General features: G+C 34.5%; 1 protein-coding gene across 3 annotated transcripts in view; it reads left to right on the top strand.

Moving 5' to 3' along the window:
- Nucleotides 1–16,574, top strand: part of LOC128550893 (calcyphosin-like protein) — a 30,621-nt gene extending 14,047 nt beyond the window's left edge. The window contains exons 1-2 of one of the 3 annotated variants that reach the window (XM_053530898.1): nt 793–1,494; nt 12,081–16,574. In XM_053530898.1, coding sequence (XP_053386873.1) covers nt 1,131–1,494; nt 12,081–12,316 — 600 coding nt within the window. In that variant the 5' untranslated portion in view covers nt 793–1,130 and the 3' untranslated portion in view covers nt 12,317–16,574. Of the gene's footprint in view, nt 1–792; nt 1,495–7,747; nt 8,558–12,080 lie in introns of those variants that run through there. The other 2 variants (XM_053530895.1, XM_053530900.1) reach the window with 2 other exon arrangements.
- The last annotated feature ends 553 nt before the right edge of the window (nt 16,575–17,127 follow it).

Below are 17,127 nucleotides of genomic sequence, written 5' to 3'. Positions count from 1 at the left end.
AACGTGTCATGTGGTAACTAAAACGTCTCTCAGTACTTAGACTCAGTGCTGCTATATTGTCTTGTAGTCTGGGATCATGGAATTTGCCCAAACAATTAATAGAAATAAAAGAATTCCGCTTAACCCGTGCTACGAGGTGCAAGGGATGATGCACATTTTTATCCCTCATTAACAAAACCTTCCTCTTGTTGCGCCCCGTTCTTTAAATGTATCTTCAAATTGATTGTATAATCATTTAATATGTGTATTTATATATCTCTATGGTATGCGAATTGCTTTGATGCCAGTTAAACTTTCTGTATCATATAATGATATATTCAAAGGGAGATAACTCTTACTTACACTTAATCTGAGTAGCACGCCAAATCCATTTACGAAAAATGTTTCAGACGTCGAAACAACAAACGTCGTATCAATTGTGTCAGCTTCAAACAAAGAAAAGTTCTCAAACTTAAATCAGATTTTTGCGTCAGAATTTCATCCGTTAAATGAAGTGTGGTGTTTTGCAAAACATGCGGATTTTTGACACTATTTAACGATTTCGTTACTTTTCCATATTGTCGCCGTTTCTTTACATACAATGTACTTACAAGGTCTGTCACGAATAGTTGGTAAAGTTATCGTGACGTCTTGGGTATCGAATATTTGTTCTCTTTGAAAGTGTTCTTTAAACACAAACGTATCATCCAGCAGAAAGTGTTGAAACATGAAAGATAAAAAAAAGAGAAATAAATAGCTAGCGCTGGATTTCTTTAATGCTCAACATAAGTGTTATCTAATTGAAAACAGCAGCCTCATGCATTACTAGTACAAAAACCATCGGTTAGTTTTAAAACTTGTAAAGTTAGGAATTTATTTGATAGATATAACAACTAAGTAAAATTTATTATTTGATTTTAAAGAAAATGTTGAGCAAGTGGAAACATATGCGCAGCGGCTATTTATCATGATCCGATTAGATGGAAAAAGCTTGTTATACATGTAAGTAGTTATAGCACGAATGGGCCGAGATGTATGTTTGAACAGTGATATGGAGTAAAACACCCGACTTTTATTGTGTAGTGTCGTTAAATGGCTTACTTCACAGCGTTTCGATCTATACATTGAAAATAAACCGCATAGTATCTATAATGGATCATACAAAAGTTGACAATTTAATAGAACAGATAAGAAACAGTTGCCTGATAAAGAATGTAAGCGGGATAAAATATCTTTCGGTGATTTTTCGACGAATGGACACTGATTTCGACAAGCGTTTATCTTATCAAGAACTTGATGAGGGTCTGAAAACATTTGGGCTAGAGATAGTCAAAGATGATCTTATGATGTTATTTGACGCGTTTGATAAAAATAAAGATAATCAAATTGATTTTCTGGAACTAGTTGCAAAACTACGTCCTCCAATGACAAAAAGGAGAGTAGAATTGATCAATCAAGCATTCGACTGCCTCGATGCAAACAAAGATGGAATATTAAATATCGATGACTTAAAAAGTAAGTATAACAACATACTTGCATTTAAATTCAAATATGTTAGGATTTTACCAAATTGTAAGGTAACGTAACGTCTTTTTTACAGCATAAATTAGCTACAATCACAAGAACCCTTTGGTGTGCAAAACGTGTTACGTGTTACAGTTTGTTTTGTTGCATGGTGTGTCTATTTCTTCTGAATGAATTAAATTTATACAAATGTTTCTTTTCAAATATTTCTTTATAACCTACACTTTTTACTTCACGGCTTTAGTAAAATATAATAAAATGACTCAGAAAGCAATCTTTTCGGAACATGCAAATAATTATATTGTCTAGCGACAGCTTGGCGAAATATCAAAAAAAAATTACAGACTGTCAAGCAGAACCCGTTTTTCGTAAAAGAGATAAACTGAAGCCGTATTAAGTGTCCAACTCACATTAACTTTTTACATCAGCTAAATTTATACCCATCATCTCGCATTATTTCTAACACAGTTATGTCAAATCGAAAGACTTACGCCGAGCTCTGGAATACGCCAGGCACTGTTTTCACTACTCTTCATCATTACTGAGCAACCCTGCAAAGTATGGAAATTCAGGAAAATCCCTGACAGAGAAAAGAAATCATCAACGCTTAGAATTTCTTTTTCTAAAAGATAGAGCCGTCGCTAAGGGTGTGGTGCCTTTAGTAATTGTAAATGTTTATGGTAGGCTGATCCAACGAAAAAAAAACTGAAGGGTTCATAAGTGTGTTCTTAAAGCAAATTGTCTTTTTATAAGAAGGAAGCAATTCTCTTAAAATGAATATGAATGATATGTAAGTCTTTGCGATTTTCTTTCAACTGCGTCAAATATAAACTCTTTTAAACAAATACCGTTTCGCTATTTAGCGACAGAGCTGTATTTAGCAAATTGAAAATGTTTGCAGATATTGAAACGTACTTTATTGAAATTTCAGTTATACTAGAATCATATTATAAATGTTGTCGGCATTGTTGCTTCCTAATTCAAGTTATTTCAACAACATAAATCAATTTTCTTCATGCATTTGTGGGCCGGTGGTCTATTGGTAACACGCTTGACTGTAAATCCAGAGGTCCAGGGTTCGAATCCCGGTCCAGGCACTGGAAATTTCTGAGATGCTCTTGAATGTCTCCCACCCAACTAGAGGCCTGTACTGGTTCTTCCCAGGAAAAACGGCTTCGCGTGAATCGGCGCTATACACCGGACACGTTAAAGAACCAGACTGTCTATTCGAAAAGAGCTAGGCTAAGTTAGCCGGACACGTCTGTATCCCAAAAGTTCTCTCTGTCTGTTCTGGGTTTTTTTTTATCTCACTCTGTCCCTCTGGTCAGATCGCTCTGTGTCTGTAATAGTAGAGGATGATTTCGCGTCCTGTGTGGCTGCAGTATATGTATAGCGCCTTTGAACGTGTTTATCATGAAAAGGGCGCTATATAAATCTGGTATAATAATAATAATAATAATCATTTGTTTTATTGTAAATATTCAGGGTTACAAAATCAATTAGGTAGTGACCAGTAGTCGTGAATTAGTGAAAGATCTGATAACCTTTAAAAGTTTTATATATCTTGACTTCAATTTAATTCATGATACGCGAATCAATCGGGTAGCCTCACGCATGTGACCTACAGAAATGCCGTCCATTTGAAATGCAATTTCATTTGCAATCAAAGATGTAAGCTGCCGTCAATTCGAAATGTAATTTGAATTGCAATCAAAGGAAGATGTAACCTACCGTCAATTCAAAATGTAATTTGAATTACAGTTAAAGGTGTAACCTATCGTCTATTCGAAATGTAATTTGAATCAATTTACAGCTAGTGTTTTTATATATATATATAGATTCGATTCAGGTATAGTATCTGACGTTTGATAGATGTGAGATTTACATTGGTGATACAAATGATATATAATAATTAAAACGCTACAGCTGCTTCATCCCACATGGATAAAATAATATCAACATGTTATGTTTTATAAGCAATTTACGACTGTTTACAAATATATTTTCTTTATTTGAAAATAATAGAAACAAGCTTATATCATTTTCTTTCAAAATGTCTATACATAGTTTTACATAATATGCCATGAAATACTCGATTGATCAGTACCTGTCAATTGCAGTAACGTCAGATATCTTGTAGACAACGCGCCTTGGTAAAAAGCCGAAAACAGCATCCCAGATCGTACTACTATTATAATGACCCTATTAGACCGCATATCAAACGAGAATTTCATGTTCACGTGTAAAGAAACTATTGTTGTTGCACGAATATAAACTAGTCAACTGTCTAGATAAGTTTATGTTTGACATTACTTTCCTTCCTTCAGATATAAACAACCTTACAGTTTTAATTCGAGAAGAATACTGCATGGTATTTATCTTTCTCTGTAAGATAGATTGTGTCATCTTTATATAGATTCTTTTTGTCACTGGCACGCACGAACTGTATCTACTATGAAATAATATTTTTACTGGAGGAATATTTTTGAAAAATTGTGGATTCGTGCTTGCGTCAATCCACGAAAATAGATCCCAACAAAAATATATAATTACTGTTCCTTCTGGTCCTTAAATTGTGGTATCCACGAATTTGTACCTCCATGATATTGCTTTTTTTATGCCGAAACCCCATGAAATTATATTATTTCCTAATACGTAATTTTAGCAATTACAATACTCTAGGGAAAGTTAAATACAACTACATGATGTCGTCATAGTTATACTTATTTCTTGTTTACTTGAATATCATCACCTCTGAAGAAGTATAACAATATCACAGTATAGTTTAATAAAAGAAAGTTACAATATATATGATAAAGAGCGTGATGGGAGGGATTACTTTATCGATTCCAGTACTCTCTAAAATTAACAAAACGGCGAATGTTTTACTTGAGATTTCAACATTGTATGAGTAACTGCAAGTTACTGTCTTGAATAAAACAATTTAAAGGCACTGACCTCCAGATTTGGCTAAAAATTAATCTTTTTTTCAAATAGAAGTTTGGTCATATCATGAACATTGGAAGATGAGTTTTTGTTTCTTAAATATTTCAAAAACTCCAAATCAAGAAAATAAGATGACCGCGTCGGGAATCGAACTCCGGTCCGACATTTTCCCGTCGTCGTAACCATTGTAATATCAGTCAACAGTTTTCTTAATTTATAACTTTTCGGTCTCTTCTGACATCCGATTGCCTTCAGAATAATGAAAGTTCATTATTGAGAAGGGACCTCCGTAACCGAGCGGTTAAGGTCGCTGAGTTTGGATCACTTGCCCCTCGCCGATATTGGTTCAAGCCTCACTCGGGACTTTGATTTTTTCATATGAGAAAGCCATCCAGCTGGCTTACGGAAGGTCGGTGGTTCTACCCAGATGCCCGCCCGAACTGAAATAATGCACGGTGGAACACCTGGGGTCTTCCACCACCATTAAAGCTGGAAAGTCGCCATATGACATATAATTATTGAGAAGTCTGAAGAATTTGCTTGGCAGTGGCTAGATTTGACCACGTTAAGTTTATCTTGTATTGATATGTATTGCAGCATTTATAATTATAAACCACTTGAAGGATTTTCCATGCAGGCTCAAGGTATAGGTCACAACTTTAAGTCGTCATACATGAACCATAAAATATACTTAACAACGTCAATGCTTCCATTCGATACCATCAACCCTTTCACTATCCATAACAGTGGCAGGGGATATAGCTGTCTTTCCGACTGCCTTGTCTGTTAGACATTTCCCTCCGTTTGTACACAGTTCTTATTCAAGTTGAATGCAATATTATGCTGAATCAAATATATTTTAGCATTAATTTTTTGTGCACATAAAATTAATTTTGCGGTATTTTAATCTGAAATGCCATGCACTCATCTACTTTAGGTTGTTCTGTATGTTCAGATCGCCCTTTTCGTTTTCTTCATTGACTTAACAATTTGGGCTTCCGATAGAGCGTGTAAGTGAAAATTATAATCTTTATGGCATTTCGGAGTACAAAATATCTACAATCATGAACATTTATTGGTAATTACATATTTTTATCATACATTCTAGTAATATATATATATGTATTTACCATGCGCATATGTGAATATATTTGCATACGATTAAACAGACGCCAAATTACCAGTTGATTTCATAGTTCATAACTATCGTTTTTTAACATTTTTTTAAAAGTTTTAACATTTTAATATCTTACTAAATCATTAGAAATGCTAATGCTACCCTTTTATCACTATATAAATTAGTGACATGTTTTACTCTGCAAAATGTTACATGCAGGTCATATTTTAGGTTATCCAGAAATATAACGTGAGGCATTCATTTCCGGTTAACCAAACAGACACATCAGCATTAAAAGTCATTAAATTATGATGGCTTATTTCTGCCATTTCGTGCGATCGTGTCGGCGAATTGAAATGTCGAAGTAAGAAAAACAAGAAATAATGCTTATTTGTCGTGTGTTCGCCTTTCGACTTCCGAGGCGAATACACGAGAAACATTGAAGGCGAAATAACGAAATTTCAGAGGCGAACACACGAACTTTTGTATTAATCACTTTTCGTATCGGCAGGTATTAAAACTTCGTTATTTCGCTTCAATCTTTCGTTTCTTCGTGTATTCGCCTCGGAAGACGAAAGGCGAACACACGAAAATTTAGTTAATTTCGACCTTTGGTTACTTCAACCCGCCGACACGAACACACGACAAATGTTTCGTGTAGGTTCTGCCTTAATACACCATAATAATGGCGCAAAATGGGGCGTAACGTATATATGAATTTAATACCAGAACTGAAATACTTGAAGAGTGACATGTTTTATTGCATATGAAACATTTTCTATCATAAATTGAGGAAACTTTTTGTATATAAATGGTAAAACACATTATCTAGATAGCATTCAACGTTCAGGTCGGCGTAATGATATGCCCCGTAAGACTGACAGATTATTTAGATAGCATATTCATTTCAGCAGCATATGTGTAATTGTTATGCGCATGCCTACCGGAAGGTGAATACACGAAAGGACGAAATTGCACATGTTTGTCGTGTGTTCGTGTTGGCGGGTCGAAGTAACGAAAGGTCAAAAACTACTTATTTCTCGTGTGTTCGCCATTCGACTTGCGAGGCGAACACACGAAGACACGACAAAAGAAGGGCGACAACACGAAGGGTGATTAATACAAAAGTTCGTGTGTTCACCTCTGAAATTTCGTTATTTCGCCTTCAATGTTTCGTTACTTCGTGTATTCGCCTCAAATGTGGAAAGTCAAACACACGACAAATAAGCAGTTTTCGACCTTTCATGTTTTCGTGTCTAGGACATTTCGACCCGCCGACACGAACAAATATGCATTATTTCGACCTTTCGTGTTTTCGTTACTTCGACATTTCGCCTCGCCGACACAAACACACGAAATGGCAGAAATCAGCCACCATATTAAACTAATGCACTAGAATATCAATAATTCGAAAGCACTTTCAAGCATTTCCAGAACGTTAATTTGTTATATACAAGAAAGAAAAGAATAGAAAATCTCGTTCATTGAAGAGCTAATTTCCTGTAATTCAAACTATTTCCCAACAGACAAGGAATTTAAATCATAAATATAAAAGAATATGTGTTCGTTTCTCTGTCTGATAGAACTATCTTTCACAGAAACACCAGACAGAGTAACATATTCTTGTCATATTTTCACGAGTGGCAGACCCAGGAGTGAAAATTTACAATCTGGTGTTCACGAGTGAAAAACTTTTCAATCGTATGCCTAAAACGAAATAATTTGCTTTTTTATTTCATGTGAAAATTTTAAAATGAGAATCGCACTGTTTAAAACAGGGAAAGTTATAAAATATAATCTACCGTGATATTTCTGTAAGATTTAATTAAACTTGAAAACAAAATTGAAAGAAAGATAAATATTTATTCATACAGGACTTAGTGGACACAAAGAAAGCATTACCTACAATATTGATAATGTTTAAATGAATTAATGTTTGAAACTTATTCTTTTCATATTTCTGATTAATATGTACTGTAGTTGTAGTTTATTTGCATTAAGTATTAAATGAACTAGATCGTGGATGCGCTTCAGTTTTATCACTATCCGAACCTTGGAGTCCGCAATTACTTTACAAAACTTTTTTTGTAACACCCACTCATATGCGGCTGATATTTATTGTATTTTTCCCCGATAAATATTAGAGGGTGATTCATTTGCTCACATAGCAACAACCTAAACTTGAAGTATTGGTTTCTGTGAAAATTACTTAGAACGCTGCTTTATCAACTCACGATTTCTGTGATTTAATTAATTCAAAACCGTTAATATAGTAAAAGGTGTTTTTGATGATTAACATTGAAATGGACTAAGTTCTATTTTATATTGATATATAATCGGTTTATTTGAATTGCATGCCACTTTCTAACTCTGATCGCTAGAAACATGTGGAAATAACATTAAACCTAGAGTATATATACAAATGTTTCTTTCCATGCTTAAGAATACGTTATTAATGCGCTTGACTAGATTAATGAAAACGATGAGATGTATTTCAAGATTGTAACTTTGTGATAAGGATTTGAAAGGATTTAAGAAGATAATTTTGAAAATATCGCAATTGAAGTTTGAATATTCTATTCAAATTGTTGAGTTGTGGGGTAAGAGCAATGTATAAGCAAGCACAGGCGGAAAACAGAAGAGTTTTGGATCTTTTAGAACAATTAAGAAATCAGTGTTTACTGAAAGGTGTAGGAGGTCTGAAATCTCTTGCTGTGTTTTTTCGGAGAATGGATACAGACTTTTCTAAGCGTCTGTGTTACCAGGAGCTTGATGAAGGGATGAAAGCATACGGTCTTGAAGTAGAACAAAATGACGTAAAAATGTTGTTTGAAGCTTTTGATAGGGACAAAAACAAACAAATTGATTTTCTTGAGCTGATTGCCAAACTCAGACCACCGATGACAAAGCTAAGAATTGAAGTTATTAATCAAGCATTTGACGTGCTAGATGCAAACAAAGACGGCGTTTTAAAATTGGAGGATTTAAAAAGTAAGTTATTTTAAAGGTTCATAAAAATACCAGTGTTGAACGGTATTAAGATGTTATTATAAAGACCGTGTATACTTTTAGGTCATGTTCTCATGCATGAAAGGGCTTAAGCCCGGGGAAGAGTATTGGCCTATCATGCCGATGTCAATTTAAGCCATATCAACACTTTTTTATGATCCATTGTTTTATTGCTCTATGTTATCAGAAAAATTAAAACAACATCCAAGTAGGCAATAGAAAAAAAGCGCGGGAAAATATTCGCTCGTAAATAGAAATGATGCAATGAGATTCATTAAGTCCCCACGCCTTTGAGCTGTTCTTGTAATTTAGGTCCTTTCGGATCATGGAGTCTATTAACTTGTACTATTATAGATTTTTGTTTAGGGTGGTGGTAAATCGTAAGAGGTATTGCACATTTTTCAAACTCTTCCGTAAAACCCATTTAGAACGAGTCTGCACCTTTTGTTTGGTCGCTGAGTTACTTTCTGTGCTTCGAAAGAGCATTTCATTCTATAGACAAGTAAAGAATACCAACGTAAAACAACAAAACGTTGCATCACAGCAATAATGGTTTAGGAAAGCTCATAGATTATAGGTTATTTATGCAGATGGGAGACAGAATACGTTATAGTTTATGTTACAAAGGAGTTCAAAGTGGCTTGGAATCTGACCAAAACAAATTAGTTTGCTTGTACAATTTCTCTGTTGGCTATTAAGTATACAATTTCCATTTATTGTCAATATCCCTACAGGAGGATTTCCAAGTGATGTTAGAAACTGTGTGTTCGTCTTTCCTTGATATAAGATATGACTGCTAATTCATCTTTAATTCATTTTAAAGTAATCAAACCAGTATGGAACAATAACATCGCTTTTTGTTAAAATGAGAAAAGCCCATTTGCCACGCCTTTTGATTATTAGACGCAAGTGAAAATAATTTTGAAAAAAATTGAAGAGATGAAGAAAATTGTATACTTCCTGGATAAACGATTCAGTAATGAACATCGAAGTTTCCTTATAGCTCTATAATGTGGAAAACTCTTGATATTTGCTGTTTGTCTAGAATTAACTTATTGCTCAAATTGGGTTTTTAAAATTATCTATAAAATGAATTTATTTTTCTTTAAGCACCATTTAGTCCATTGTCATTAATATTAAAAGGTATCTCCTATTTCCACTGAATCTTCGATAAAAGCTTTAACTGTTGTTATTTGTTTTGAATACATGTCATTGATGTACGTTTAATGCCACAAACAATCGATCGCTATCAGCAATCAAGTTGCTAGTTTCTATGGTTATACTTGAAAATAGCATTTAACCTTTAGTGATTCTGCCTTTGCGACCAGTGCAGACCAAGATCTGCCTGCACATCCGTGCAGTCTGATCATGGTCTGCACTGTTCGCTATTCAGTCAATAAATTTTTAGTGAACACCCCTTTTATTAATAAATGGTATTGTCCGAATTGAATGATGGACCAGTCCATTTCAGAAATTAAGCAGGCTAAAGGTTAACATTTTGTGTAATTACTATTTACTTAGCCACTGTAATAGAATATTGCAATACTAGGGATATTGATGGTTTCATGTCAAACAAAAATGTTCTTCCCGATTCTTTCCGTTTGCTTTCTCTAAAGCAAACTCTCTTGCACTTGTAAACACTTGAGCCGTGCCATGAGAAAACCAACATAGTGGGTATGCGACCAGCATGGATCCAGACCAGCCTGCGCATCCGCGCAATCTGGTCAGGATCCATGCTGTTCGCTAATAGTTTCTCCAATTCCAATAGGCTTTAAAAGCGAACAGCATGGAGCCTGACCAGACTGCGCGGATGCGCAGGCTGGTCTGGATCCATGCTGGTCGCATACCCACTATGTTTGTTTTCTCATGGCACGGCTCACTTGAAAATATTTAAACAGTTGTATTGCTGCTACTGGCTATTATCCGACACTCTGATATGAAAAATCATGTACATTGTCTTTAAGACACAGTAATTCCGACGGACATCAGGTCAACATATTATCTGATCTACTATTTTATTTGAAAGGATTTTCAAAACTGAAATGATATAACAGAACGGCATTACACATAATTTACACATTGATAATCGATTATTAGGCACGTAAATTGTACAGAATAACTCACTAGACGTCTATGTACTTCTAAATTATTCCTCAGGACGCGTTATCTCACGTGTTTAATATACATACACGGTTACGTTGATGTCACGTCGATCTCTTATAATTGGCACCATACATGCGCCATGAAAAAGTGCTTCCTAATTTCATTTACATGATTAAGAAATAAAAAAGGAAAGCCTTGAATAGCAGAGGAAGTAAGAGTCCAGAGAAGGCACCTGCTTCAGGCTAATTAGTGTCCTATGCTTGAAAATGTAGTATAATTGTTTTCAAGGTATCATAAAAATACAGTTTCTTCTAACCTAAGTACTAAAGCTGTATAAAGATTTTCGCTTTTTAATGAACACTTCCTCTTTACACACTAAATGGATCGGCCACAACATAAGCACAGAAATTTGCGGCAAAATTTCTTTTGCAGATAACACTACTTCATCACCTCAGTCATTATTTTCTTCTTTTGGTGAATATCTCATCTGATTACATACTCGTTTCTATTCCCCGTTAAGTTAAATGGTACCGGAAACGTCAATATTTTGCATACACTGACGCCTGAATTTCATATCGGGTGCGTGACGTCATTTACTGTGTGCTGTTGCATGATTTTTTTTATTTAGTTCAGTATTGTCAATCTTATTCGTACTATTCCATTGAACAAATTCATAATATTTATACTACATTTATACGTGTAGATATTCGTGCATATTTCCCGATACAAAGCTAATAACCTATAATTGTTTTGTTTTTATATCTTAATTCTTTATAATCTAAATGGTTGGAACTAATTTTTGACAAACAAAACACTTTTAATTTTAATTTTTAAACTTAACATAATTAAGATAATGAAAGATTCACATGTAGATACGGTTGCTTTTTCGTATCGGAAGCTTCCATCTAATTTATGTTACTCTTCTCTACCTTTGAAAGAGGGCTAATCTCAATATTTGGTTACTGCTGTCTGTTTTGATATTCATTTTGATAACACAAGTCAGCAAACACTATCAGGAAGCACTGAACTTTATTACAGCGAACATTGAACTTTAACTGGAAATAAGCTGGCGAACAGTGAAATAGCGGATGGTAAACAGGAAGTTGCTGTTTTTCATTTAACTAAAACGACGCAAAATAGCCGGAAACAATATAATGGCTTGGAGCCGTAGTTCCAAGCCAAAAAGACATACTAAAATTGAAAGTGAAATATAATGGAATCATGTATTAAAATATTTTAACACTCCCAAACGGTTATCGACCTTGGGATACACCGTAATGAAATTACTTCATCTCATTACAATTTCTTAATTATTAACCAAATGAAAATCAGTCGACTCCTTTATTCTATTTCATAAAGTGCTGTTGCATCTGTATGAGAAATATATTTTATTATTTTTCAGTTGTCTATTCGACCAACGCAAAGCAACATCCAAAGTTTATTTCCGGTGAGTGGACGGAAGAGCAAGTGCTTCGGAACTTCTTAGACAGTATCGATACACCTGGTAACCCGGATGGAAAGGTGACACGTGAAGAATTCATGAACTACTACGCAGGGGTCAGTTCAACAGTAGATGATGACAGTTATTTTGACCTTATGATGAGGGCATGTTATGGTCTACCAAATAGAGGATCATAGAATTTATTTTTAAAATGTGTGTTGATTTTATACATGAAAAATTATTGTTCCCTTCTAAGAATTTTTGTCTGGAGACCGATATTACACTTCCTGATATATTAAGAAAAGTCGCTACTTAGCTTAGATTATATTAGTAATACAATTTGGTAAAATACAAAGAAAATAACCCGACATTGTGTCCGATAAAGCAAACAAACAAAAAATGTCGCAAACTTTAATAACATTCATCTGAAACATGTCGATACATCACGGCAGTATAATTTTTATGTATAGGTATATAAAACAAACTATGTGTGATTGAGAGTACATGTTGTATTTGCTTTTTCTTACACATTGAGTTATATTTGACAATGATGTGTAAATATTCCTAGCATGCCTAGAGTTTTCAAAATTGTGACTTGCGTAGGCATTTTCTGAAGATGGACGACTACCATGTTAAACGTTATCTTCTAGGTGCTACAAGAACGACTTGCCCGGTAGTCGCCCATGAGAGGCCCTTTATAGCGAAGTAAACAAGGTCAAAGGTCATTCGTGCATATTTTCATGTGTGTCACATAAAATACCTTGTATCTTGGTCATTTATCGGTGTAGAATGCCAACAATGGTACCAAAATGAAGCCAGGACTTTGTCCATTTATTTACAAACACTTAATTAAAATTTTCTCATTACATACTTATGAATATTCATGAAAACTTAAAAAATTGGCAGATAATTCGTTAAAAATGATATTTTCAAATAATACAAAGATCAAATCTTCACTATTTGTGTTTATAAATGGACAAAAAAAGCAATATTATATTTGAAACATTACTTTATACAAATATATATCTGTTTGTAGCATTATTTATTGTTTGCAAGAGTAAATACTGTCAAAAGTGGGGCATTTAAAACATTCATTTAGTACACATATATGTGTTCTTAACCATTGATAAGAATCTTATCAGTTTTATAAATGTCCAAGTAAAGTTTGTAAATATTCCATGCATTAAAAATATAATTAGTATTTAACACATATTCAAATACTGCACAACATAGTTTACACAGTTCAATCTTTCTCATAGTCTTTTCTCTATACACAATACCAGAGGGCATTGTTTTAAAAATGTCACAGCTTTATTGTCCTCGTTGCCATGTACATTTCTACAGTTGGTATATATATAAGGAGAAGAAGAAGAAGAAGAATCTTTATTATGCATTGAATCTTATAAGATCTATGAACATAGCATGATAAATACATGTATCCAGTTTATCTAAAAATCAAAAATCGTGGCAAGATGGCAAGACATTTCCTATTTAATACCCTGTAAATCCAATATATATATATATAGCCAATATATAGTATATATATATATAGCCTCGTATGCAAATTCAAACATGCAAATCTGGTTGGATCGGTAGCATTTGCACATTGAACTGCCACATTTCGTATTGTAATCCGCATTAGTATATGATATGTTACTTTGGGTATTATAGGAATACAGTCATACATGTCACCTGTGGTATGCTTCGTATGCATGCAAACTTAGATCCATTATTTTATGCTATCGATGCAAAGTTGTGAAGCGTAATTAGTATATGTCCAAACTGGTATATATGTATAGCTATGATGGTCTGTCTGTATACACAGGATACACATGTGGTCAGTCTGTATAACCCTGATACCCTAAATGGCCTGCATCTATACCTAAGGTACCGATAGTTGCCTATTTGTATGCCACGGACACTCATAGTGTATCTGTATGTATCGCTAACCTTACCTGTATGTATTTCCGTGATACCCAGAGTGACCTGTATACATTTGATACATTGGTGGTCATTCTGTATACCAAGGATATCCAGCAGACATATATAGCCCTGACAGTAAACCAAGTATACCCAGATAGACCTGCCTCTATACCTGGGGTACACCGGTGGCATGTATTTATACCCAGGATATTCATAGTGGTGACATTAAGTAAACGGTGAGGATGGCTTGTTTGTATACCCAGGATACTCAAGGTGGCCTACCTAGGATGCACTCAGGTGACCTGTCTATATACCAAGCACACTCAACGCATATACTGCCCTAGTGTATAGCAACGATGGTCTGCCTGTATACCCAGGTTTTTGTACCCAGAAAGGCTTATATGTAAAACCGGGATATCCATAATGGCCAGTATATATGGCCACGATGACATGTTTGTATATCCAGGCTACACAGAGTGGCATGGCTCTATGCCTTAGATACGTAGATATACCAATGCCATCCAAAGTGACCTGAAAGTATAGCCATGATGGCATGTCTATATACCAACGATACCCAGAATGGTGTGTATGTAAATCGAAGATACCCGTAGTAGCCTATATATACAACTGTATAGCCAGGAAGACATGCCTGTATACACAAAATATCTAGAGTTGCAAAGAAACTCGGTTGGACCTTCTTTATGTACAGAATACCCAGAATTGCCTGTCTGTGTTTTCAGTATACCAGTAGTTGCCAGTATGTATACATGTGTAGCCAGTATGACCTGTATGTATGCACAGCATACCCAGATAGGCCATTCTGTATACCCATGATACCCATAGTGACCTGTATGTATAGCCAAGGTACCCTTAGTGGATTGTATATATAGCCAGGGTGGCTATACATGTATGCGGTGACAAAACACGCAGAGTGAATGCTTGTATAACTAAGATACACAAAGTGGAATGTACATGTATGTATACCCGGGATAATTTTCCTGTATAACTAGGATATCCATTGTATCTGTCTCTCTATCCAGGCTACCTATTGTTGCCTATATGTATAGCAAGAAGGGCCATATACACAGGATACCCAGAGTGTACCCTCGATACCGATAATGGCATTAATATTTAGCCCGGATGGCGTGTCTGTAAACAAATGATACCAAAAATGGCCTGACTATATATCACTGATACACAGTTTGCCTGTCTGTATGAAAAACCAAGTTTGCCTGCCGATATACCGAAGATATCCATATTTGCCTTCTCTATACCTCTAGATACATTGGGTGCCCAGTAGTTATATCAAGTATACTATTGATACAAATTTAGGCTATCCTGTCTGTAAACCCAATATATGTTTTGAATAGTATATTGTTTAATTATTCGTCAAAATACTGCAAAACCTTACATAAAACCTTTTGTACATTCTCCAGTATAGTAGAAAAACTGAACATACTGACTTCTTGACGGCCATTGTGAAAAGTGGCTGTCTTATTGGTTGTCTGAGATGGTGTCAACCTGATTTAAAATAGTAATGTTTTTTTTTCAATCACAATACTATACTAAACTACATAAAACAACTATGTAAACTCTATAATGTATGCAAAGAAACCTTAACATATTGACTTTTGGCAGCCATTTTGAAAAATGAGCGCCATATTGGTTATATGAGGTTGCCTACATGCCGTATGGTCTTATTATCAATTGTATTTATCAATCTTAATACTGCAATAAATTATATTAAAACCTATGTAAACGCTCATATATATGCATACTTTTGAACATACTTACCTTTGGTCGTCATCTTGGCCGCCATTTTGAAAAATGGCAGCCATATTGGCTGTGTGACATAGGTTCACATTTTGAAATAGCCGGCAGATATGTACCTAATACAAAAGAAATGCCTTGCTTTTGTGAAAACAAATACGACAATTGTGCCAAAGATAACTGTTGGTCAGAAGTCAACTCACCCACCCACTTAAAGCAGTATCTACACATAAAACACATATGAAGGCGATATAAACAGTTGCGTATATCAATGGATAAGTATCCCGCATATCTTTGTTGCCTTTCTCTTTTTTAAATCATGAAAATTATATATAAAACAATAAATATTGTACAGCTGTACATACATGCCAATTTTTATCGTAATTTTGTACGGTTTTGCCGCTTTCATTAATATTAATTGATATGCAAATGAGCTAATTTGCATATAGTGATTTTATTTCATAGTTAAATACATTGGCTTCCATTAAATACCATTTTTGCTCACTTATTTCATCAAATGGCGAAGATATGATGCCATATAAATGAAATTTTTAAAAATGCACTTAATGACGTTTGACCTAATTTCTTGACGTTAATTTGACCTTAGGATTGTGACTACCGGCATCAATGAACTACTTATATCATATACTTCACATATAACACATAAAAGTTGCATCTTCACGAAATGCCTACGTAGGTGTTATCCAGCCACATATATGAAAATAATTGGTAAACTATTCCATACAGGAAAACATGTTTATGTAAATTTGTAATAAAAACATGCTTATGTAAATTTGTAATAAAAACATGCTTATGTAAATTTGTAATAAAAACAATCAAAACATGCTTATGTAAATTTGTAATGAAAACATGTTGATGTAAATTTGTAATACAGAACACTTAGAGAAACTGAAATTTAGTTGATATATGCGAGCCTATGATGTAGACTTTCTGGTTAAGAGCCGAGAGTATGAGAACCGCAATCATGTATATAGTTATCAGGCATACAATATCGTACGACTAAGCTTTACTAGTCGCGTAGCCCAGTAGCAAGGAGTAGCTTTAGTTTTGGTATACTTTTTACGTAGGCGTGAAGGTTAATGTTTTTCCAGTGGCTCACTTATATTTACAGAGAAAAAGTCTGGCAAGAAAAGTCTAACACCAATGAAATAACGCGGTCTAGAAATGTCGAACAATGAAATGAGCCGTTACAAGTCAGCATCTCTGGCAAATCTGTAAGAATGCCACCATCTTGAAAGACATTTCCCAGTTAAAATATCTTTTGTGATAAAATACATAAATATAAATAATTGAA

Source organism: Mercenaria mercenaria, chromosome 2 (assembly GCF_021730395.1).
Source record: "Mercenaria mercenaria strain notata chromosome 2, MADL_Memer_1, whole genome shotgun sequence".
NCBI classification, from domain to species: Eukaryota; Metazoa; Mollusca; class Bivalvia; order Venerida; family Veneridae; genus Mercenaria; species Mercenaria mercenaria.
Note: the sequence above shows the minus strand (reverse complement) of the source record. Positions and strands in the feature narration are given on the sequence as shown.